At 42.7% G+C, this 23133-nt stretch overlaps 1 protein-coding gene across 1 annotated transcript in view; it reads left to right on the forward strand.

Moving 5' to 3' along the window:
- Positions 1 to 18053, forward strand: part of LHFPL6 (LHFPL tetraspan subfamily member 6) — a 141487-nt gene extending 123434 nt beyond the window's left edge. The window contains exons 3-4 of the mRNA XM_086771923.1: positions 2912 to 3010; positions 16962 to 18053. Coding sequence (XP_086628049.1) covers positions 2912 to 3010; positions 16962 to 17080 — 218 coding nt within the window. The 3' untranslated portion in view covers positions 17081 to 18053. The remainder of the gene's footprint in view (positions 1 to 2911; positions 3011 to 16961) is intronic.
- The last annotated feature ends 5080 nt before the right edge of the window (positions 18054 to 23133 follow it).

Genomic DNA, 23133 nt, shown 5'->3' on the forward strand with positions numbered 1-23133 from the left:
CAAACCCAGAGTAACTGACATAGCCTGACCCCTAGAATTATTTTGACTGAAACTGGACATAAAGAAATGGGAAAGACAGTGTGATAGGGGGATGAAGAGGTCTCGCTAAGGAAGGAAATAAGTTGCCAGGGCTTGTGGCCACTGTATCCAGTGTAGCGTCGGATGCAGAAAGAGTGAATAGGTATGTGGTGCTTGGAAGAGCATGAGCTGTGTTTGGAGGGTGGCAGCGGAAAGTGCTGTGAGCTAGATTCGTGGGAAGAAAGCCAAACAACAACCTATTACTACAACAAAACCTAAAGGGAGCTGAAAACAAACAGCCCTCTGTGGATGCAGTGGGCACTAGACACTCTTGCCACCTGAGGAGAGTAATTGGCAAGTGCTGAGTAAGAGCTTGTTCTGGGTTTGGAAGAGCAGCATTGTTATGCTAATAGTCCTTTCACTTTCCTGTAGTGCTGCTGTTGTGTTCTCCTGGAAGAACTGGGCAGGAGGCTTTCCCAGGACTTGTGAGAGGAAGGGCTGGCTGCTGTTTCAGCTGGTCCAATGCAGATGGCTGCAGGCCTGCCTTCCATCCTACCCCCTGCACACATCTCCTTGCCTCTTGATATGGAGCTCTGGGAGCATTTGAGAGGTCTCCCAGAGAGTCTGTTCAAAGACACGAGTTGATTGAAACCAGCGCAGCCAGGGGGTTTGTTTTTGTCCGGAGCAGCTTCTGAGCTGTGATCTGCCTGAGCTGGCACTGCGCAGGTCATGGGCATCACGGCTGGTGTGGGAAAGGATCAGAACCACAGCAGGACTGACCAGGGCTGCCACGGTCCACCAGTCTTTGAGGTATCTGGATGCTCTTACTCCCTTTCCCAGCCATTTTCATCATCAGTGGTGATGTTCCTCGTTGTCCCAATGGGTCCTGCCCATTCCTAGCACATCAGCTGTGCTGTCAGTGCTTCACAGGGCCCTTCTTGCTTTAACAATTCAAGCGAGAATCAGTCTTTTTGTCAGAGTCTTAAACTGTTTTAACAAATGTAGACCCAGTTTTGGCTTAAGTTCTCTTGTCTGAGAAACATCCTTTCTGAGAATTTAATTAGAAGCGACTCTCATTTACATGGATTCTACCAGCTGCCCTCAGCTCTGCAGCCCTGGGGAAAAAAATCAGATGGCACTGTGAAAGCCATTAGCGAGGACATTAGAAGCAACCATATCCAGGTCAGGCAAAGTTCTGAAAATACCTAGCATTCATGTGCCTTTAATTGCTTTTCTCCCTTTACAGCTGTTGGGTGAACACACTATCTGAGAGGGGGCTGCCTCAGGGATTTCTTTTCCATTATGTGATGTAGATATGGAGAGAGGAGCAGGCAGTCACTGCTCAACAAGGAAAAGAAGTAAACTGGAGGAAAATCTAAGGAGCTAATATTGGGCCCTAAACAGGAGCAGATGTGCTTGGAGGAGCAGCCAAGGAGTTGCTGACCTACTTTGCTAACAGCTAAGACACTAAGGGAGAGATGGGATACCACTTCTCGACTTCAGTGCCTTGTTCAGGTGTGGCTTTGAGCAAGTCAAGAACACAATAAGGTGATTTCTGTGTCTTTGGGAGGCGTCGGAAATATGAGAAGCTTGAGGTATCTTGAGGATGGAGACAGGAGAAATGCACAGCTAGCTCCAGGCCCTGAGCCAGAATCGCTCTGAGGACTCCTGTTAGTCTGCTGTCACCTCCACGGTGCCTCTGTCAGGACACCCAAGGCTTGCTGTATTAGGAGCATAACAGCAGAAGTGCTTTGCCAGGGAGCACATTTGCTTTATTGTCAAGAGAGGAAAAGTAAGGTGGTATGAGGTCAAGGGACTTGCCCAAAGTCAGTCAGTGACAGCTGTGGGCCTTGAAACCTTCTTCCAGTCCTGAGCTTTACCTAGCAGGTACAAGGCACCACTGCAAACCCATGCTGCCAACTTTTTGAGGACTTGCTTGCCTTTACTGCCTGAGAAGCATCAGGCGCGCCTAGCTTGTTGCGTACATAGTGATTCGTTTCCAGTCTTGTGAATAACATCTGACACAAAGGAGGTAACATTTAAATGCTGTAGCATACATCAAAATGTTCTCTCTCGGCTGTCCGTGTAAGAAGCTTTGCCAGCTACACCCGCTTTTTGGCAGCTGCTGCAGTGACAGCTGAGAATGCAATATGATGAAAATGCTACTTCTGCAAAATAATCCGGGCCCATTGGGTGATTCCCAGCAAGATCTTGTGAAGGGAAAGACTTAGCCAAAACACATCTGTTTGGGGCAGCATGAGGGCTGGAGAAGGCAAAGCATGTTGTGGATGTTAAGCCAAGCATGATAAGTAAATGGCTCAGGAGCTCGGTTGCTTTAGCTGAAATGATTTGAGAAAACTTTCTGGAGTGCGTACCTGTGGTATGAATTATCAGGTGCCATGAAACCATTCTTTCCTGGCTTTTGAAAGGGTGAAAACCAAAGGAAAATGACAACGGATTAGCACAACTGTCAGTTTACTTTTCCTGCTAGAACCTTGATAGACTGTGGTTGATTGTTGTTTTAATTAATCAGAAGCAATCAGCTTGTAAATGCTGTGATTAACACAGCTTCTATTTAACCCCGTGTTGAGTTTTACAAACAGTAGCCGTTCTGCAGAGTAGAAGGGAAGTCTAAAATCTGTCAGGTAGAAGCTGCAGAAGCTGAGGATGGTTTCTGCTGCTGAGCTGCCAAGGCTGCTTTCAGCTGTAAAACATTGTAGCAGAATGCAGCCGTAGAAGTCCAAATTATTTTCTACTGTTTTGAGAAGAAGAGATTTTTTTTCCTCTGACATTCACAAATGGCACTTTGACACTTTGATTCCCAGGTGGGCAGCCTGTGTTTAAGCCCATGGCAGTTGCTTGTCTAAACTTCTGTTTTCTTTTCTCTCCGTAGGTTTGTTGATTGGCTCTGGTTGTGCCCTCTATCCTCTTGGCTGGGACAGTGAAGAAGTCAGACAAACCTGTGGTAACCTTTCCAACCAGTTTGAATTGGGTGAGTCATCATCAGAGCATCTCAGCTACGTTAGACTCTTCTATTTGTTGTCCACAGAAGCAAACGAAGACATGAGCGTAGGCCTGGAGAAGCAACCCAGTCCTGTGTGGCAGGGTATTCATATTGCACCATTGTGGTATAGTGCTAAGGCAGGGGATTTCAGACAGATTGCCTGGAAATATTTTCCAGAAGAACATTATAAAAGAAAATTAAGGAGTGTATGTATGTATGTATATATTTGAGACATCAGATCTAACAGTCTTGCAATATGGGAGCTAACAGTCCTAGAGATCTTGACAGGGTAGGCAGAGGCATCACACCATAGCACAGGTGAGGGTAATGCACAATGAGTGCAATTAGCTGTCTTTGAAGCCTGGCATGTTTATGGCCGCCTAACCCAAGCTTAAAGAGAATGGTTTTGGTTACTTGTATCCTTGGGAAGCTGGTAAATACCACTGGCTCCCTATATCAGCATTTTTGCAAACAAGCCACTGATCTTCATGGTGGTGTCCGCACAGCGCTGTACAAGAGCCAGGGACATGGCCAAGCCAAGCTCACACCCACGCTGTATGGGGCGAGCTGGGCTCGCCTCTAGACATCTCATCAGGCTGACAGAAGACAAGGGCCCAGCAGGGAGCTAAGGATTAAGCAATATGGATAATCAGGATCTGATGTTTGCATGCATAGCCAGGTCCTTGTTTATCTAAAAGGATCGATGCAGCTGCTGATGCCCTACTCTATAAGGGCTTTTTGATCCCGTGCCACTTGCGGAAGAGCGAGGTCTGGGTCCTCCTGAAGGAGCAGGAGAGACTGAGCATTCCAACCCTCCCCAGACTTGAGAGCTCCCACTCCTAAGCACAAGCACGCACAGCTCCTGTGAGCTCAACCTTATGGGTAGTATTAGAAACCCTTTCCATGGCTGTGCGTGCAGGGCTTGTGGTAGCCTGGCAGTAATCCCTGTGCAAAGAACAGTGGACAAAAATAGTCTCCTAGGGTGGAACCCAAACCTGCTCCATTATCTTTTAATTTTATGTTGATGTTTCTGTCAGGCTTTAGGAGTAAGGAATTTTGTTTCCATCTCAGACATATTTCTTGTGAAGATAGGCAAACGAATTCAGGTTGAAAAGTAAAAATAAAATATTGCTTTGGGAGAGATGCTCCAGACCAGCCTCCCTTACACCGTTCCTGTGGTGGTTTGGAGTGCGTTTGATCTGGCATGGGACCAGAAATTCTCATTACCAACATCAGCACCCATCTTTACCACTGCCACTGATGTTGTTGTCAGCAGCTACTAATGGTGTTGCCCAGGGGATGTGTAACGTGCTCTAGAAGCTTTACCTTGTTATTCTGAACTCTGTGCTATCCTTCTGTGCTGTCAATATTGAATTATCTTTTCAGTGAAGTTCCTGCAACTTTTTTGTTTACCTAATAGTTGAAAGATATGACCCCGAAAGAGAGAGAGCAATGAGAACAGAAATGTAGTTAACTAGCAGAAAAAAATGTCACAGAACTAAGATTCCCAGCTCCATGGAAAGGTGTCTCAAAGAATGTAGTAGAAATTCTAGGCAAAACACTGCAGGAACTGTTGTAGGGAGCAGTCAAGTTCATCGCTGCCCATGGTTAATCCTGTGCAGAAGCCTAAAGTAGCCAGCCGATTTAGCAGCACCCCCGTTTGAAAGGCTGGCTAGCCCCTTGCTGGTGCACGCTGATGCCTGCTCTTCCACGTCAAGCAAGTGCAAGCTCTGCTCCTGTGATTCCTGTTCCTGGGAACCTGCTCATTCACAGGCATCAGTCGTTGCTCTCCTCAGAGTGCAGAAAAGTGTTACCTTTCCAGATTATTTCTCTGCAAACTCACAAGAAGGTGAATGTCCTGCCAGTCTGAGGTCCTTGAAGACAGCACTTAGGCAGGTACAAACTGATCTTAAACGCAGTTGTGCCCACAATCAGAGCAGAGTCTCCGAGACCACCTTCACCATCTTAGTCTTGACTCATAAGTCAGATATTTGCATAAACTGAATCACTCTGCGATTAAAGTCAGTGAAGAAACCCATGTGAAAGTTTTCAGCTGACAGTTTTCCTTCCAGGTACACGTGAGGACCATGAGCTATATTACATTAACTGCAAAGGCGTGTACTCTTACAGTATTTTCTGGACCCAGAGCATGCAGGGCATGTGTTATGCGTGCCTAGAGTTGACGGGAGTGCTGGTCTTGCCGATCTGCTGCAATCGTATGTTAACACAGTAATTAACAGATTATAATGAGAGCTGAAATTTGCTGTAGTGATTTCCACCCAGCAGCTCTGCCACTAAACATCTCTTTTCCACTTACATTGACAGTGTATTTAAATGCTTGGCTAGGATTTTTTTTCACTTAATGTCAGTGCTTGGTTAATGCTATGTTAGCAAAGTCATTTGTAAAGAAGAGGTACTGTCCAAGGGCCGTTTAATAACCACACTGTTTATCGTCTTTCATAAATACTTCTTGGCTGATGATAACCCAAACCCTCTAGTCTTTTCTAAATCGTTAGAGACTGGCTTACTCATTATAGCCTACAGGCCAAAAATGATGTTTCAAAGACTTAATCTCACTAAGTCTCAAGACAAATTTAAGTAATTATTGCTTTCATTTGAATATTTAATTTGATTAAGCTGCAATGATATGCTTTCTGTTCCTGAGTCTGTAAAATTAGTTGTCTCAAGAACCACATACACACATGCTGCACTCAGAATCTGCCCTCAGAAAAGCTGAGCTGCCATGAGCCCTGCACTGGTTTGCTGGTGGGAGAAGTGGTGGTGGTGGGAACCCTGGTCCACCACCTCCCACTGCTGTAGGGGCTAGCAAGGATGATGCTGAGAGCTTAATTAGGCACATGTAGTTACTCTCAGAGGAGAAGGCTTCAAAGGGATGCTGATCAGCAAACAGCATTCAGCCTCCCCTTCGAGGACCGCAGAGCAGCTGCTGCAGCTTGGGACACAGGGAGCATGTCTGTGTGGTTAGGAAAGGAGGGTCAAAGCACACCAGTTTTGAGCACAGAGCCAACAAAGGTGGAGGTTCAGCAGTGGGGGAGATTCGTTCTGGATTCACATAAGATGAGGGGGAAAAATGGTTGAGGTTGGAGGTAGAACACCTAAGCCAGGAGCTACAATCTACATTATAGGAGGATGAGAAGGAGAAGAGGCAGCTCTTCAAGAACTCACTTGAGAAGCAGATTAATTGTGCACTGCGAAATGTAATGTTAACCAGAAATATTGCAGAATTAGCAATTAAATTGAAATTTTTGCTTTACCAAAACAAGATACGCATTCCCCCCGAAACATGCTTATGACTAGATAGAATAAATAAATAGCAATGCTAAGAACCCATAAAAAAGCCTAATCCTTAGTGGGTGTGCTAGATAAGAAGTGCTTCTCTATGTTTTCAGGCACTCTGAAAAGGCATTAGACTAATAGGCACTCCAAATAGTGCTGAGATAGCCTATATTGTGAAGAGGGACCCTCTCCCTCCACCCCCGCCAAACACACACATTTCTGTGTACATTCCAAAGCAATATTTAAAAAGGCTGCAGGAAAAATAACCGTGCCTTTAATTTACACGTAAGTGGATTTGGGTATTCTTTTCTAGAAAACTTGAGCTGGCATTGTGAAATGCCCAGCAGTTTGCTGCTCTCTTTTAAATTGGATATTTATTTGTTTTTTATTAAGTGAGCTATGTCCAGAGGGTTTACTTAAACATTTATGTATTTAATTGGGCTAATTTTTTTTCAATCAAATGAGAGTGTTTGTACAACTCAATCTCTGCAAAAAGGAGTCATTCTTCAACCGAAGATACCCTGCCAAGGACAACCTCGTTTGTTGATGAAATTGCATTCAATAGATGAGCTGTTTTGCTAATGAGGATGAGGAGAAACCTCCATAAATAGACAAACAGAGAGACTGATGTACCTGTAGAGAGGCTTGCTATCTGCTCTTCTCTAGTAATCTGTTTTTGCCGTAATGAAAAAAAGCACAGTGGTAGATTAGAGCTTTGGCAAATGACCTCTGATAAATCTTGTTGGGGGATTAAGGCCATAACAGGTCTCTGCTGTGTTCCTTCACTTGTGGTTCCCAGCTCCCTGGCAGTCAGCGGTATGTGTATGGAGGTCCTGGGGCCCCACTCCATATTGTGGCATCCCATCTTGGATCACGGCCAGAGCAGAGTTCCCACCAAAACACCAGACTATGAACTGGAGCAGTCTTCTGCCGCTGTTCTTAGGGTGGTATCTCCTAGAAGCAGGGCAACAGAAATGAATGGGAGCAAGAGAAAAGAGATGCTTATCTAGTTTTAAACTAGCACAGTTGTTTGCCCAGTGACCCAGTCAAAGTCCTTAGTCTAATTAGCATTTGGCCACAGGCTATTATCTGACTGGAGTTCTAAAGTAGCAATGCTTGAAGGGACTGCCTTTCACTTTTACTAAATGTCTGAAGATGGATCAAAATCATCTTAATCTCTTGTCATCTCACAAGCTATTATTGTTATGCTGCATTATGTACATCCTGGAGTTGCCTGTGGGCCCCTTCAGGACAGCACTGACGTGGCACGGCAGTACAGAGCTGCTAACTGAAGAGTGTGAAAGTGAGTCAGATCTACACAATCCTGTGGTCCGGAAAAGGAAGTAGCAGGCAATTTCCAAAAAGCCAGCATCTTTATAGCATATCGTATAGCACACATTCAGTTTTGCTGAGCTGGAGGCACTAATACTGTTTTCTTTTCATTTCTAAGTGTACCACACAAGAATAACAGCTGAAAAATAAGGGCTTTAGCAGGAAATTCATTAAAGTGAGAGACCTTGCATTAAGGTGAGAGTATGCATTAAAGTGAAGGCTGCACCAGACATTTGCAAAAACTTCTACATTTTGCAAAACTTAAACTGTGTGAAGAAATCTTCTGAACTTGCATATCTTTTTTAAAGGGCAGTGTGAGTGTATACATGTGAACACATTAGGATTGGTTTTGAATGTCTAAAATCAATAAGAGACTTCATTTTAGGCTATTGATTTCCCTAGATGCACATACGGAGGCTGCTCAGTCGTTGTATGCTCATTGCTGCTGTGATGGGTGCGGACGCAGCTAAATCCCACAGAACGTCCTGGAGAGGGACAGAGGATGTTCAGTTTAACTCACAAAATCAAGCCTCAGTTTGCATCTGGTGAAACAGCACTGCAAGGCCAATACCTAATGGTTATCTAGAGTAAGATTGATTTATCTAAACGTGGATGACTCATGCCATTACAGGTGTCTTAGGAAATTTCATCTGGCCTCCAGCTGCCACTTCTCTGCTACCAGATGTGTAAAATTGAATAATGTACTTACCTCATTAACCTGGAAGAATGAATACACTAAATTTAGGATAAGCTCCAATTTTTAAGTTGAATTAGTCAGAAAAGAAAATTATCTTCCTTCGAGGAAATATGGTGTGTTTGGGAAGTCAGGGCTCAGCCCATATGATCAATATTCCAGAATTTTTTATATCCTACCCCTTTTTGTGAGAGATTACTTTTTATGTCATACATTTCTTCCCTAGGACTTACTTTTTTATTCTGCTGGGTGATCATTTGTGCCAAGAAGCATCCTACAAACATGGCTTGGTGTTTGCTGTATGCAACTACCTTCAGGGCTCATCTTTGAGTTTCATGATGCTTTTCTTTGCTATTAAGGGCAGTGAAAATCACAGGTCTGGCAATAAGGGCTTGCATGGCTCAGGTGTGGCCATTGGCACACCGTACCCTGCCTATCCACTTGGCAGAATGCCCAAAATTCATTCTGTACTTGTTTGAGTTCATGCCATCCTTAGAGGCTGGAAACAGCCTCCTGCTCTGTTTCTTCTGCAGGTCCTACTAGATCCTGTCCAGTCGTTTCATGTACTCTGGCTGTCATGCTCCGTCTCTACCTGTCACATACAGAGACATCCTAGGTCTAGGGGCCCAGTTGCAGCAGCAACCAAAGCAGATGGCTCCAAATGCCGACGTCCACTTGCCCTCTGTCATGGTCTGTCCATCTGTGAACCGCCTTGAAAAAGCTTTCCTGGCCAAACCGGCTGTCTGGAGAGCAACTTAAAAGGCTGGATCCCATCCTGAACTAAACAAGCAGCTGAATTGCCCTCAAAAGCTTTCAGAAACTTCTCTGTTGAGGGATATTTGTTTCCAAAGATCATTATTAGTAAGGTTCTCCTTTGCCACTTTCAGAGAGCTTGAAATATCTCAAAGAGAACTGTTGACTTGATAATTACTTTTGCTGTAGAAATGTTAGTGTAAATGATCTTTAAAGCACTTAAAAAGCAAACACTGCATTTACTAAAACAACAACATAAAAACCCCACAGAAAGCAATGAAAATAAAAAAAAAGCTTTGTCACATAGATAATTGGCCTTAGGTGGCATCATTTCAGCATCTGGCTGAGTGTTGACATACAGTGCCAAAACGATCAAGAGAAGGATTTAGAGGGTAGGACAATTTATTAGAATCCTATTAAAGGCAAGGACTTCAAAGCTGTACTTTTCTATGAGCAATCTATCTGACAAAGCCATTTCTTTTTTGTTCGCAGATCCTCTGCAAAGAGCTCAGAGATGTTACCAGTTCATTTTTTTTTGACTGAGGCTGAGCACAATCTTTACGAGTGTTCCTGAGCTGCAGCTGCTGAGTTCTTAGATAAATGAATGAGTCAGCCTAGTGCTAGTAAAGAAAGTGTTTCATAAAGGAAAGTTTCCTCCATAGTGCCTCCCAGATAACTTCCCTTTTTAAATCTTTGTAAGCCTTTGGTGACTATATCCAGGTCCACATATATTCTACCTAACATGAGGCACTTAGCTTTGTTGCCAGAGTTAGAACATAGCCATGGAAGGATCCTCTGCAGTGGGTGGAGATAAGCAGGAGCATCCAGAAACGGACTCAGCCCACCTGGCAGCAAGTACCTGTTGCTCTTTATTACTTGAAAAGGGCAGCCAAACTGCTTGTTTGGAATCCCTTCGTAATTAAAGGGAGAAAAATAGGTGCTACTAGAGCAGAGTTCACCTGCTGCACTTTAGATGTCTACCTTAGATGAAATGCAACACACTTCTATAAGTGACTTTTTCTCCCCATTGTCTCCGGAGGGAGTCTAGGGGACTAGTCCAGTGTCAATCCCTGCACTCTGGATGTCCAAAGAGAGGTGAGATTAATTTCACTTCCTGCAATAGGTGAGCTTTCTGTTGTCTTCTTCCAGGAAGCTGAGAGACCTCCTCATTAGCAGGACATAAGCTATTTGCTCTTTGGAGTTTGAGCATTGTTATTGACACAAGGTATTGGTTTCTCCTCCATTGTTCCATGATAAATGCACATCTACAGCAATTTTGGTGTTTGATTAAACAAGATTATGGGATCCTCCAAAGAAAGGAGGGTTTGGTCATATGAGTGAGTGGCTGCATACAACAGAACTGAAGAATTTCAAGTTGGCACTTTTTTCCCCACTTTTTTACACTTCTGAACTTTATGAGATTTTATGTATTTAATTACAGACAAAAATACCCATGCAATTTCTTTGACCAATTTTAAGTAACCAAAATATCTTGACCTGTGCATGCATAATAAATAATATATTTTTTAAGAAGAGAAATGCATTGAGAAAGTCATATCCCTGCAACAGACAAAGAAACCAGCATCACTAAATTCATTATTTTGTATCAAGCTATTTGTTTGGCTGCCGTTTTACATTATATAATGTTCTTTCTTTGTTTCACATAACTACTTTAATCCTTTCTGGATGCATTCCAAGCTTTAACTTCTTTTCCTTCTTCTGTAGCTGAGTTCACATGATGGTTTTTCATTGTAACTGTGTCAAGAAAAAAAATCTTTCGCTATTTAATGTATCTTGGCTTTGTTTCAAAATAATTGTGCCTTCTTATTAATTAGCTGATTATCTTTTACATTCATTTGTGGCGTTCATATCTCCAAATCCCTGTATGTCCCTTAACATCACATTCCTTACTTTTTTCTCTGATTACTTTTCCAACACCCTGACTGATTACATGAATTCACATTCCCTGTAGTAGCAAACTCTCGTGTGAAGCTGTTCATTAGAGATCCTCCACAACTTTTTGCAAGCAGAAGTTGTAGTTTTTATTTTTGAAGGCATGTCATTTGTATTCTTCAGCCCAGCTAATTCTGAAACCTTTTTTCCTTCAACTAAGAAAACAGACTGTACTTAAATGATTAGAGTTCACCAAATGCTCCAGGCTGCAAGCCCAGGATAGTCTTAACATTAACAGCAAAGAGGTGCAAATATTTAAGATACTAAGTCTTGCAATTAACAGGTTTGCATCCAAGACAATTTCATATTCTGGTTATTTTTTCATAAGTGTCAATTATTGGATATTTTAGATAAAAATCATATGTTATTTCCAGGACCTTGATAACTATGTGTGATAATTATTTATAAGACATCATGAGTAGAAATTCTGGTACAATTCTGTTTCAGCAACTGGATCCTGGCACAGCTCCGTGGTAGATCAAGAATCCACAGATTTTCTGTTGCCAAATTTCACTCACTCCCAAATTTGTCTTAATCTTTATTTGCCTTTTTGCCTTATATGTTGAAGAGGAGAGGGGGAGCTAGGGGACATATATCATGGCCTTGAAGATCACGTTAGAAATCTGGAAAAGGCATGAAAGTGTTTTCTAATAAGCTCATCCATCACTGCAGAACTACCCTTCCACATTCTTTGATTTATTTTGATTTAGCAAATATTGTCTTATATTCTATGGGACTATTTTCTGCTGAATCTTCTTTTGATAGTGTCCTCATTCACCTTGCTTTTGTCCTTTATCCTCAGGGACTGCAATTTCTTTCAATCCTTTTACAAAAGAGAGGAGCGTAATGTTTCCAGTCTTTCCTTCTTTTACTTGCTTGGAAGATGGCCATCCAGCCCTATAGCTGCAAGGTCTGTTATTCTGTGATTTCAGAGTTCATCCTGACACTCTCTTGCTGCCAATCCTAGTAAAACAAATGTGAAAACAGAGTTCCTAATGGCTGGCTACAAATTTACCTGAGCTGACTTGGACACTCTTGCTTCACTGAGAAACTAGGAGTTCCAATTATTTATGCTCTCCTTTACAAAAAAAAAAATTAAAAAAAAAAATTAAAAAAAATATATATCCAGAACTAACAGAATGCTGAAGCCACAGCTTCTCCCTCTGTACTGACCTGTCAGGAAAAGACTGATTTGTTAAAAGCAACACCATTTCTGTGCAGAGAAGGAAGCTGCAGTGATGCGTATCATCTCTATCACCTAGAAGAGTACTTGTCTGGTGGGAAATTTACTTTGGCATGAAACCAGATCCAGCCCGTCTTATCAGCAAGAACCTGTACACGTTCTTGTACACATGTCCACGTCCCCAGTGAACTGGCACACTTCTACCTGTATGTATGTATCCCTGCACATCCTTGAGGAAAATAACAGCCTTTGTGTCTGTGTGTATGTGAAAATTGACATAGTTTCACCAATTGTTTTAGTTCTATCAAGTAATTGGGTAGTGTTGGTCTTTGTTTTAGAGTTTTGACATTGAAAAAAAAGGGAAACTTCAATGCAACATTTCTAATGTTTAATATGATGGGCTCCATAAAGGCAAACTGATCTATTTGATGGTTGAATTTAAGCCCCAGTTCTGCAAAGCCCTTAACCATTTGCTTACCTCTGCAGACATGACGAGTCCCACTGATGTCAGTGCAATAAAATTTGAATTTGAGAAAGGGTCCTTCTATGGTACCCATTATTATAATATAAAACCAGAAATCTAGAAAGCAAAGTCTATCTTCTCTAACATATAACATTTCTGTAGGTGTATTTCTTTTCATTTGGTGTTACATTACAGGCAGAGACAGTTGCAGCCATTCAGCCTGGAGAAGAGGAGGCTCCAGGGAGACCTTATAGCAGCCTTCCAGTACCTAAAGGGTGCCTACAAGAAAGCTGGAGATGAACTTTTGACAAGGGTGTGTGGTGATAGGACAAGGGGTAATGACTTTAAACTGAAAGAGGATAGATTTAAGCTAGATATAAGGAAGAAATTCTTCACTATGGGGATGGTAAGGCACTGGAACAGGTTGCCCAGAGAAGTTGTGGATGTCCCATCCCTGGAAGTAAGTGTTCAAGGCGAGAGTGGATGGGGCTTTGAGCAACCTGGTCCAGTGGAAGGTGTCCCTGCCTATGGCAGAGGGGGTTGGACTAGATGACCTTTAAGGTCCCTTCCAACTCCAACCATTCTATGATTCTACATTTAATTACTTATCAACCTTGCTTCTTATAAAGCTTCTCGTTCCTTTTAAAATTAGTGTTTAATATCAAAGTGAAGCAGAAGTAATTTTACAATTTAAACTACAACTAAATTACCCAATTATTGAAAATCAACAATCTTTCTTGACGGTGCAATGGAATAAAATAGCTCATACGTGTAGTAAAATGAGAACACCAGAAACACTGACTGCAAAATATTTTTTTCCTTGTCCAATACAGGCTTCTAAAAGGGGTAGCATTGTTTCACTTTGACAGGCAGCTATGCAGTGTAGGCAATCATTCATTGCAAGAAGTACCTTTGAAATGGATTTTCTCTGGCCTTATAGCTATACTTAGCTATGGACTTAGGACTTACCTATACTTAGAATGAAAAGTATAGCTAAGTCTTACACCCTCAAACACCTTCCCTGCTGCAGGCTCTTCCTCAGCACAATAGCATGAAATGCTGTTCTGCTCAGCATCATCCGAGTACAGATCAAGACGTTCTGTCCAAGGCCTCCCATTTCTCCTGACACAGGCTGGAAATAACGGCCAGGTTTATTGCTGTGTTATTATTGCTCTAAGGTCAGGCTCTCGGGTCTTTCATCCATTTTCCTGCACTCTCTCATTCTTTCATTTGTTCATCTTGACCCAACTCACACTTGTGAAGTACATTGCATTTGTTAGATCAAGAGGCTGCCTGCCATGCCTCAGAGCATTAAGTAGGGCAGTGGTCCTTAGGGTAAATGGAGCATGGTATGGAGAAATAAACGTTAGTCTCCTCAGCCAAGACTGAGTCTGCGTGTTGTATCTATTGAGCACATCTCTGACACTGATTTAACAGTTCTTTCTTCTTAATATGTATCAGGTGCACTCTCCCCCTCTGCCACTGCCAAGGCACAAAACTTGGAATCACACCGTGCAAAAGTTCAAATCTAATTCATTCTATCCCACTTAGGTCATAGGCTGAGACAGGCTGAGAGAGTTGGGGCTGTTCAGCCTGCAGAAGAGGAGGCTCCGGGGAGACCTGATAGCGGTCTTCCAGTACCTCAAGGGGGCCTACAAGAAAGATGGGGAAAGGCTGTTTAGTAGGGCCTGTTGCGATAGGACGAGAGGTAATGGTTTTAAAATAGAGGGGGCTTGATATGGATTAGAAATTAGGAAAAAATTTTTTACGATGCGGGTTATAGAACACTGGAACAGGTTGCCCAGGAAGGTGGTGGAGGCCCCATCTCTGGAAGCGTTCAAGGCCAGGCTGGATGAGGCTCTGAGCAACCTGACCTAGTCAGGGATGTCCCTGCTCCTTGCAGGGGGGTTGGACTAGATGACCTTTGAAGGTCCCTTCCAACCCTAACCATTCTATGATTCTATGATTCTATAGCTTTGGGTAGTGCTACCAGGTGAATCTTTAAACTCTTTCTGAAGTAGCATTTTGACATTTATTTTCTCTACCTGGAAGCATCATGATGAGAAAGATTTACTTTTTCAAGTTGCAACTACAATTCTTTAGTAGTTTTGGGAATACTTAGCAATTTAAAAAGACCTATCAGATGGAGTCCATCTTATCACAAGAAACGCTTTAGCACACTCTGCCGTGGTATAGACATGATCATTTTCAAAGCAATCCAATGGATTTAGACATCTGGTGTATGCTTAATTCTGGTTTTGAAATTCCCAGCAGAAGCTATAGACAGTGTGGTACACAGGCAAAGCAATGGGTGGTCCAGAGACAGGTCTCTCCAGGGTCTGCTGTGTGATTGGGCAAGGATCAGCATCAGTGACATTGCCAGGTGCTTGGCGGTTCTCCATGGTTTCTGATGGTCTTCTCTTTGGGAAGTCACACTCTCTGTGTGGTCTTCTGTAAGGAAGTCAAGAATAGTGTTGATCTATAGAGCATAACCAGATTACAAAACCAAGAAAATCTTTCTGTCTGCTCCAGCACATTAACAAGAGAGGCTAATGAGCTCAAGCCAAGGCCACAATTCCTCAAGTCCTCTGGCCATATCAGAATCTTTGTTTCACTGGACATTTTTTTTTTAATAGAAAGTTTTGAGGGTTATGAAGAAAAGATGAAAAAAGTACTGTGCTTCCTGCTGTGGTGTCAACCTGACATCTTCAGAGTGGCCAAGAGCATAAGTGTTGCCTCTCGCTAATGTCTCCATGCAAAGATGGCCTGACAATATTCTGCAGACAGTTGATGGATGTGCTGTCTGCCTTGAGGCATGCTAATGTTTTGGACATGTTGAGATGTACAGACATCTTGTGTATCTTGTGCCTAAGGCAGGATTAGCTGAGTTGATAATTGCCTGAACTGGAAGCCTGGCCCTCAAGAATGCCATTGGGACAGGGTATGGACATGCCACCTGTTTCAGCTCTGTCTTTCAAGATGGAAAGTCTGTTGTTACCTTCTGTTCTTTGGAAGGGAGAATTATTTCTGCTGCTTTTTCCAGAGGATGGGAAGGAAGTGTTGTACTGCTGGTTGTGCCTTACTGAGAGCACTTACTGCAGGATGATATCACTCAAGACAGTGACACAGGGAGAACCTCAGTTGTAATGAGTCCCAAACACTCAAGATCAAAATGACCAAGGTGATGCAGCCCAAGTGAAAATTACTTTTGAGATGGGCTGAAATCCTGAGGAGCAACAGCAGACATCTCCTTGTTTTCAGAGAGCTCTGCAAGGGGGCTTCCTCCCTGCTGCAGCTGCCATTTTCCTGATCTCCTCCTCTACTGCAGGCAGAGTGGTGCCTGGAAAGGAAGCAATCACTTTAAGGTCCATCATGAGGTTCCCCAACACTGTTTGCTGGTGATGAGTTTGGCTGTGTAAAGTGGCCGTGAAATGCATTCAAGGCCATATTGTGACACTATTAAACATATTAGACAAAAGATCAGTGAAGTTTTAAGCAATGAGTCGTGATGTTGGGTAAGGATAGGGAAATTTCTCTATTTTTGTATTTGTGGAGGCCATTCACTCATGCAGGTGGTCCCCTGACGCCATGCTCCTTTCCCACAGGGAGCCTCCCTGTCAGAATTGATGCCTGTGTGAGGGGGATGTGAATGGGTTCCATGTCCTGGGTTATAGTCACCCAGCGGCTGGCAGCCAGGTCCAGTTTTGGGCCCTGTCACTGAGATGGCAGAGGTGGAGCTACCCAGCTCTTTCTGAAGGGAGCAGGCCCTGGCCCATGTTACATGCAAACCCTCAAAAGCTCCGTCAGAAATAAAATATCCTCAGATGCTGCCTGGAGGAGAAGAAAAAACTGAAGTAGGGGGAAAACCCTCTTCCGACTGCAACTGCTGTGGAGAGTGGTGTCATGGGCTCCCTGGGCCGGGTGGGCAGATGGATGCCCACCCCACAGCTAGTGTGCTCGTGGTGCCAGCAGCCCGAGCTTCGTCCCTCATGTGGTGTTTCCCTCTGCGTGGAAAACAGCAACTTGCTGAGCAAGTGAGCTCAGAGGCCTGCCCGCTGAACTGTTACAGAAAATGAAGGGAGCCGTTTAAACAGCTTGGCTTCTCTAAGTGCATGAATTACACCCCATGTTCCCTGTCTAAGGTGGATGTACAAGCGAGCAGGAACCTAGAAAACTGCTTTTCTCTGGGTGGGCAGAAAGGAGGGTGGTGGTGGCACTTCCTCCCTGGCTAATGCTGTGCCGTGTCGCTCTGTTTCTCTTGCAGGGACCTGTCACATCGGCTGGGCCTATTACTGCACAGGTGGGGGTGCGGCGGCGGCCATGCTGGTGTGCACCTGGCTGGCCTGCTTCTCGGGGAAGAAGCAGAAGCAGTACCCCTATTGAGCCAGCCCCGGGATGTGGGCGCTGCCAGACGCCTGAAGGGCTTGCTGACATCTTCTGGATAACGACGATGAACAAGAAATTTTTAAGTGCTTTCTGGAGCAGCTGTGGGTAGGGACAGTGAGCGGCCCCAGGCAGAGCAGGGTGGTGAACGGCCGCACAAAGCCACACGGCTGGGCTGGACAGGGACGGGCTTTCTCACCCAAGCCCGCCCATGGTCTGCTCCACAAAAATATACGAAAGGAAAACTCTGCTTTGGCGAACGGTGAAATTCTGCGTGCACCGATTGAGAGGTTGGTGAGGGGATGGCAGTGCTGAGGCGCTGAGGTTGTGCCCGGCAGCCCCTCAGCATGGCACTGCTGAAAGCACACACGCACGCACAGATGCTGACCATGGCACAAAATGAGTAGAAAGGAAACTTTCTTTGGTGAGATTCTCCTTTCTTTTTCTTTTTTTTTTTTTTTTTTACTTCTCTCTGGTGGTTTAAAATTCAGTGTTGCAACACTTTTTAATCTATACTTTAAACTTAATAAAAGGACCAATAAGCCACTTTATCAGTATTTTGTATATTCTCTACCCATTTTTCTTCCCCAAACATTTAGCCACTGCTTATTCAGCCCTATATAACTTTTATTAAGCCTCTGTGTTTTCAACATTATTACAAAATGCAACATAATTACTTGGCATATGTAGCCCTTCCCTATAGTACTTTTATGGAGTGCAGTAAATGGACGTTTTCCTGTCCATTGGAAATTCCACTCACGGTACTGTAGAGCTCTGTTGGTTACGTAAGACTAACAGGAAACTTCTTCCAGACATAGATTTCTGTTGCTGTTTAGCTCATTGATGTCGTATTGTGCTGTACCATGTTTATTATTTCAATATTCATTTTTGTAAAATATATATAAATATAATATGTGCTATTTTATGTTTGTATTTGAAAAGTCTCTGTAAATAAATTTTTCCTTGATCAATATTTGTAATGCCTAGTCATGTCACTAGATGCAAAGCTTCTTTCTCAGATCCCTATTGGAAAAATCCTCAGAGATAATGACTTCTATAACCATGCTGTATCCTTTTTCCCTGTGAAAGATATGCATTTAGGGTTTAGTTGCATTGCTTGAGGAGGATGGACATCTATTGCTACTGGAGGCGTTCTAGCATATCCCACATTTTTGCCTGGTGCTGTCAGGTGTCCTGCAGGACTTCAGGGACACTTTCCACATTCTGGCCTGGCTGCTGCAGAATCCACGTCTCCCACAGCACTGCATATGCCTGTTTAGACAACTGAAACAAGCCCTTACTTTCTTAATAGCATTAAGGCAGTATGCCCTGCACAGGGCACTGGCACTGTACACACAAAACTTGAAAACAAGCTTTTATTTTCTTTAAGAAAAGCAATGTGAACTTAGAGCATGGGAACTTGTAAGGAGTTTTCAATCATGATATCAACTGATGTTACTCCCTTTCAAATTTATTTTTCTGCTCTTGTTTTCCTAATATGATACTTCTGTCATGTATTTCTAAATTACTGTCTATGTTCTAGTTGCAGTTCTGCTGGGTAATAACACTTGTAGCTGTTGCAGCTCTGAAATCCTGCAGTTGCTTTGTACATTAAGCTGGGCGGCTTTTTGAAGGCATGTGGAAAAGCGATGTCAGTTTACAATCATCAATCAATCCTGATATCACTGAACTGAATTTTATCAAGTTTCATTATTGGTTAAGCACTATTTATTCACTTTATGGTGCTGTACAGTGAAAATAAAATTATACCTTCTACCAGATTAGCCCATAATAGCTATCACATCTGACTGTGCTTCTGCTGGGAAGCACACCAACCATGCCGTGGGGGCAGCCTCCCTACATGCTCTTCCAGTGGCAACAGCAGCAGTGGAACACAGAGCTCTTCCCTCCTGCTTCCAGGTTTCATGGTTTGTCCACTCTTATGAACACTCAGGACCGTACTCAAACCTGCTGCGGGAGGTGGGTGGCATTCCATATCCCCTCACAGTAAGTATGAATATGCCTGTTAGGGTTGTGGACTGCTGCTTTATTAAAACCGAAGGAGATATAAACACAATTTTGGCTGTGGTTCCCCTGGCTCCGGTAAGATCTTTGGTATGTATCTCAATAGAAAAATGCTGCCTTTGTATGGTACACTACTGCAGAAACACGCCTTTCCCTCCACTGAAACTGCAGTTTGCTATACAGAGTTTCAGTGACTTGGTTCTAAAAATATAAGTGTTATTATTCTAAATTTGACCCTCTCTAGATTATATCCTGGCCCATGCATCATGGAGAACATTTTGACCTTTTTTAGCTCTTCCTGTTCTCAGGTTTGGGCTTGATTTATCATGACAAACTGGAACTATTCAATTACTTTATGGAGAAAATTAGGTTTTTGTTATGATGCAATACAATTATAGCATGACTGACTTTCTCTGAATTTGTATACAATCTCCTTTTTTAAATTTGGAATTGAATAAAATGCCAATTTTTAATAATCAAGCCAATGATATATGCTGCACCTGCTTTGTAGCTTTTTATCATATAGACTTCAGCTGCTGTGATATGAATAAACCAATCACAGCTTAATTAGATTTGTCCATATTTGTGCATTTTGGTTCTGATATCCATTTTGCACTACAATATAAATACCATTTGTTATCATGGTTATCAAGCCTTACAGCTACAAACGCTAATAACTTCGAACTGGGCAAAAGCTTGCTTTCAATTTCACAGGATGAAGTGTCAATGAAATATTTACAATATTTACTATTTTTAATTTTCCATTTATTTGTTCTTGAAGATGAGAAGCATGGCCTTGCATTTGCCAAAACAAAAACATAAACTTGCACAGGCTCCTGGGTCACTGAATCATAGCCTTGCCATTGCTGGCAATCATATCACATAATCCTGATGATAAATTTATCAAGCTGTATTTTAAAACTATTTAAGCAGTTTCCCCCCTACAACTACATAGGGAAATTTATTCCAAAATTTAACTCTTTGGGTGATTAGACAATTCCTAAGTTCCAGAGCACTCTGTATTCTGGAGCTCACTGCCAACGCAAATGTCAGAGGTCGCAGTCCACTTCCAACAAATACTCAGAGCAGCAAATTTTATCCATCACTCCTAAATAATACAGGAGCTATATAGAAACAAATCATATAGTCACAGACTACTGTTCATTAGCAGAAGCTATCGTAGGACCACAGGATAATTCAGGTGGGAAGGGACCTCAGGAGGTCTCTAGTCCAGCCTTCTACCCAAGGCAGAGTCAGTCATGAGGCCACAACAGGTTGCTTAGGGTTTTATCTCATCTGGCCTTGAAAACCTTCAAAGATGGAGATGTACACAGTCTCTGGGCAACCTGTGCTACTGTCTGGCAGCCCTTATGGGGAAACAGCTTTCCTTATAACTGATTTCTTGTTTCAACCAATGACCACTGTCCCTCATCCTCCCACCAAGAATCACTGAGAAGAACTCATCTCCATCTTCTGTCACCTCCCCATGAGTACTGGGTGGTTGCCATTGGGTTATCGTCCCCCTCTACAAGCCGTCTTTTCACCAGGCTGAATAAGCCTTGATCCTTGACATCCCTGCTCAGGACGAGAGCTCCAGCCCCCGATCAACTTGGTGACTTCTGCTGGACCAGCTGCCAGAAGTTGATGTCTTTCTTAGGCCAAGGGGCCCAAAACTGGATGTGGTATCCACATGTGGCCTAACAAGTGCTGATTAGAGGAGGACAATCACTTGCTTCTGTATACTGGCTCTGCTCCTGACAATGCTGCAGAGTTTGCTCCCTCCCCAAAATACATATATTTGCCCATTAAAAAAATACCCCAAATCTTCAAAAATGTTTTGAAATGAGAGTTAGGTAGCGCCTGAGGTGGTTTAACCTCTCTATTTCTTTTTCTTGATAGAAAATTCATAAATCAGTTGCAACTGCAATTTATCTGTCATTCTAGAGTTTTAAATAGTCTATGAAAAATATCAAACTGAAAGACAAGACAGATAATCTGTACATCAACATAAGCATTAATTCTACTCTACATACTTAACCTTTCAGAGAGACAATGGTGAAATTAGATATGTCTTTTTTTAGAAGTGACATTTTAGTGTAATCCCTTAAGTAGACAAGATTTTAAATATATGCTTTTGAGTGAGTATTACATGTTTTTATTATTATTTAAATAATGATGGATCAGAGTAAATGAGGAAAAACTGGAAACAGTTTCAAGTTCAGTTCTCTTAGTGGCAGGATGGATGGTTATTAGGCTAAACAAAAATAGGTGGCCTTTTTTCACATTCCTCACCAAGAAACAGAATGTTCGTTGAAATTTATATGGATATTTTAGCTGAGTAAAGACAGACTGACTCCTTTCATGGACAATCTTATGACCTTTTAGTCTGCTAGGAGTATCTGCTATGAATATCAGTGTGTTAGGGATATTCTATGTTATGCCAAGCATATTAAATTAAGCCATCACAAGGAAAATGATAATCTGAAAGGAACATATGGCACAACTTCATTATACATATCTACATCATCAGGACCCAGCGCATCGTTGCCTGCTTTCCTGGCTGCCTAAGAACAGATAAACGGTATGTTACGCATCCTCCATCACAAAGCGATATCTTGTGGCCCTCTAATATCTCCTCAATGAGCACTGTAGGCCATACTTAGCATCACTAAAAGTAGCAGCCCAAGGAGTGAGTCAGTAACCATTCAGGTAATTTTCCAGACATTTTTCTTATAGGGCACATATGGAGACCACTGCCCGAGTTCCCAAGAGAATGCATTAAAGACAGAGTGTGCTCCCATCTTGATTGTTCCCCTCAGAGGCAGTTCCACCTGGGGCAGAGGAAAATGCTCATATACAGCTCCTACAACATCCCCGGTGTGTGAGATCCCTGCACTAAGCCTCAGCTCCAGGAACAGAGGGTAAAGACAACAGAAGAGGCTAAGATGCTCTATGTGCTCCACGTGCTTTTGAAAACTGCGTGCAGCCCTGCTCTGCATACGTGAATGTCTTCTACAAGAGCTACAAGTAAGTTTGACTCTCTTTACACCATCCAGCAAAATCAATATTTAGGTACACTTAATAAATAAAGGTTGTTGGACTGTGTAGACAGAGTCATGCTGCAAAGCACTTTTACTCCAGCTCATCACCATAGAACTATTTCATCAATTAGTGCATGGCACCTTCCCGCACAAGACTCCTGAGCAGGCAGTTTTCTACAAATTCCTCTACCCCTAGGCCCAATGATTTTATCCTGTTCCCTAAACCTCTGCCAGATGTGACCGCTTTCCAAAACCTTGGCCTTTTGGAAGCATGGTAGCTGCTAAAGGGAAAGGAAGCAGTTCATGTGAACATTTTGTTTTCTGTTAAGGATTCCAGTCACTTCAATGGACTTGGACCAAACTCCATGACCCTGATCCAAAAACTATAGGAGCCAATGGCAAAAAGTCTACTGGCTTAACTCAAGCACAGACTCTGGGCAAAATGCCATAACTATTCTATATCTGGCTTTATATTATGTTCCAGTAAACTGTCCATCATTTTTCCTGTGGAAAAAATACACACACACACACATGTACATTTTATAAACAAAAAAAAATCCCTATATCTGTCTCGGTTTTGTACTTAACTAAATGTTCCTTGTTATCTCAGAATTAACTAAAACAAGATCCTACAAATGCAAAGTCTATGTGGTGCGTAATATTGGCAATTAGTATTTATTTAGGAGTTACATCTTCAAAGATCAGAAACTTTAAAAAACAAATAATGTTTTGTATTGATTTTGCAGACAAACAAGCAGCTGGATTTAGATAATAAAGCACCTTTTTCATGAAGCAAGCCAGCCGCGCATCCTTATCTTGCCTGTTCCAGAGGAAGAAAATGAAAAGTGGATTAACTGACATAATGAACATTTCAAAGGATATAAAGTAAAATCTGTTATATGCTGTAAGGCTGCGGTTCTTAGCTGATATTACCAGGCTGGGTGGTCCAAAGGGACTCTTTCTACTGCCAAATGGAAAGGACAAAGA

The sequence above is a fragment of the Chlamydotis macqueenii genome, chromosome 1 (genome assembly GCF_036417535.1).
Source record: "Chlamydotis macqueenii isolate bChlMac1 chromosome 1, bChlMac1.mat, whole genome shotgun sequence".
Lineage (NCBI taxonomy): Eukaryota > Metazoa > Chordata > Aves > Otidiformes > Otididae > Chlamydotis > Chlamydotis macqueenii.